A 1,993-nucleotide genomic window follows, 5' to 3' on the forward strand; every position below is an offset into this window, starting at 1 on the left:
TTAGTTTTACGTGCATAAGCAAGTCTGCAAAATAGAATAAAATAAAATGATATCTAGTTCCTGTAGGCAAGTGTTATTGTAGGCCTGAGTGAGGTATGACAAAAGCCTGATAATTGTCAAAAGGTCCAATCAGATAAGGGCGATGAACAAGGAAGCAACTAAAAGAAAACCTGTCTGACGGCTTTTTACACCACCTTTGACTTGCAAAGAAGCATGCAGCCACTATGCAGCCTCTCTATATCTATAGGAAGATTTTCAGAATGATATCACAAACACTGAAAAATGCATTTTGCTTGTTACTGATCGCCTCTGTGATCATTGTGGCGTGCTTACTCGTGTTCTTCAGCAAGTCTAGCAGTTTGATTTTTTTTACCAAGTCAGATGGCTCAGTTTCCAGGAGCGCAGAAGCCCCCCTGCAGGAGCTGCATGAAACTGGACCAACAGCAAGAAACTTCAGTCAAGGCAATAACTTGACCTCGAATGCCGCAAACAAGATTTTAGGGGTCTGTCCTGACACCCCTCCGGATCTTGTAGGTCCTCTGCGTGTGGAGTTTGATCATAGACTTTCCCTGGACAAGGTCATGACGGAGGTCAGCGCTTCTTCTCTATTGATAAGGGGACGATACAAGCCTCCCAATTGTATTGCCCAGTACAAGGTAAGGCCAATGAAAAAAAATGTGGAAAAAAAGTTTTTTTTTTTTTTTTAATTTAAGACATTTCTTTTTTGGACACTTATGGCGACATGGTTAGTTATTTAAATGTTCCAATTATTGTACATGATTTTCATCCATAAAATATTACAGATCACATCCCAAATGCTTACAGGTGGCGATAATCATCCCTTTCCGCAACCGAGATGAGCACCTGAAACACTGGCTTTATTACCTGCATCCCATTCTGATGCGGCAACAATTGGACTACGGGGTGTATGTCATCAACCAAGCTGGAGAGGGAGTGTTTAACAGGGCCAAGCTGCTGAATGTGGGCTTTGTGGAGGCCCTAAAGGATTACGACTATGATTGTTTTGTCTTCTCTGATGTAGACCTGGTGCCTATGGATGACCGCAACCTGTACAGGTGTTTTGACAATCCCAGGCACTTGGCTGTGGCTATGGATAAATTCCACTTCAGTTTACCCTACAATTCTTAATTTGGAGGTGTCTGCTCATTATCCAAGGAGCAATACCTGAGGATTAATGGCTTCCCAAACACTTTCTGGGGCTGGGGCGGCGAGGATGATGATATATATAACCGAATCATCTTCCGAGGGATGTCCATTTCTCGGCCAAACATGCTGATTGGAAAGTACAAGATGATTAAACATAATAGGGACCTGCACAATGAGGTCAACCCAGTGAATCCTGACAAAGTCGGAAAAACCCAAAAGACAATTAATCAAGATGGTTTCAGCTCGCTTCATTACAAAGTCAGTACTGTTGAAAGACATCCATCTTGTATTTTTATTAGTGTTGATATTGAAGCTCCATCATCTATACGAGGATGAAACTTTTAGATCTGTCTGTGTGTCTTTTTTTGTCCACACTACAGAAATTACTTTTAATTCTGTCAGTCAAAAATCTCTTGTTAGCTCAAACAAAACCTCCTATACACCTGTGTATGTTAGTCGAGGAGAAACCAAGCCATAATAGTGTACATGCAAGCTATATTTTAAAATTACAATTGAAAGTGAGCCCCAAGAGAGGGAGATCAGCAAACCAACAAAAATGCTCACATTTAAATTATTTCATTGATTCTGCACACATCAAACTTGACTTGTGTGTATCTCCACAAATGGAAAGTAGGCTCTTGTCTGGTAAATTCTGGAATAAAAATAAATACTTGACTCGTTCGTCACATTTCAAAAGGTGTCAACACAAACATGTACCTGTCCCTTCTGGCTCTCTTGGTGTATTTTTGCTCCAGTAAATGGAGAATGAACACAAACTGGTTTGGAGGAGGGATGTTTTTTGTTTTTTTTTAGTTCATGGCATTGT

The 1,993-nt window shown here is 40.6% G+C and overlaps 1 protein-coding gene across 1 annotated transcript; it reads left to right on the plus strand.

Moving 5' to 3' along the window:
* Positions 1-210: 210 nt before the first annotated feature.
* Positions 211-1,993, plus strand: LOC144040398 (beta-1,4-galactosyltransferase 1-like). Its single transcript, XM_077554556.1, is given in 2 exon segments — positions 211-656; positions 826-1,993. Coding segments are annotated over 2 exon segments (1,110 nt in total). The 5' UTR covers positions 211-224; the 3' UTR covers positions 1,504-1,993.

This window comes from Vanacampus margaritifer, chromosome 20 (genome assembly GCF_051991255.1).
Source record: "Vanacampus margaritifer isolate UIUO_Vmar chromosome 20, RoL_Vmar_1.0, whole genome shotgun sequence".
In the NCBI taxonomy this organism is placed as follows: domain Eukaryota; kingdom Metazoa; phylum Chordata; class Actinopteri; order Syngnathiformes; family Syngnathidae; genus Vanacampus; species Vanacampus margaritifer.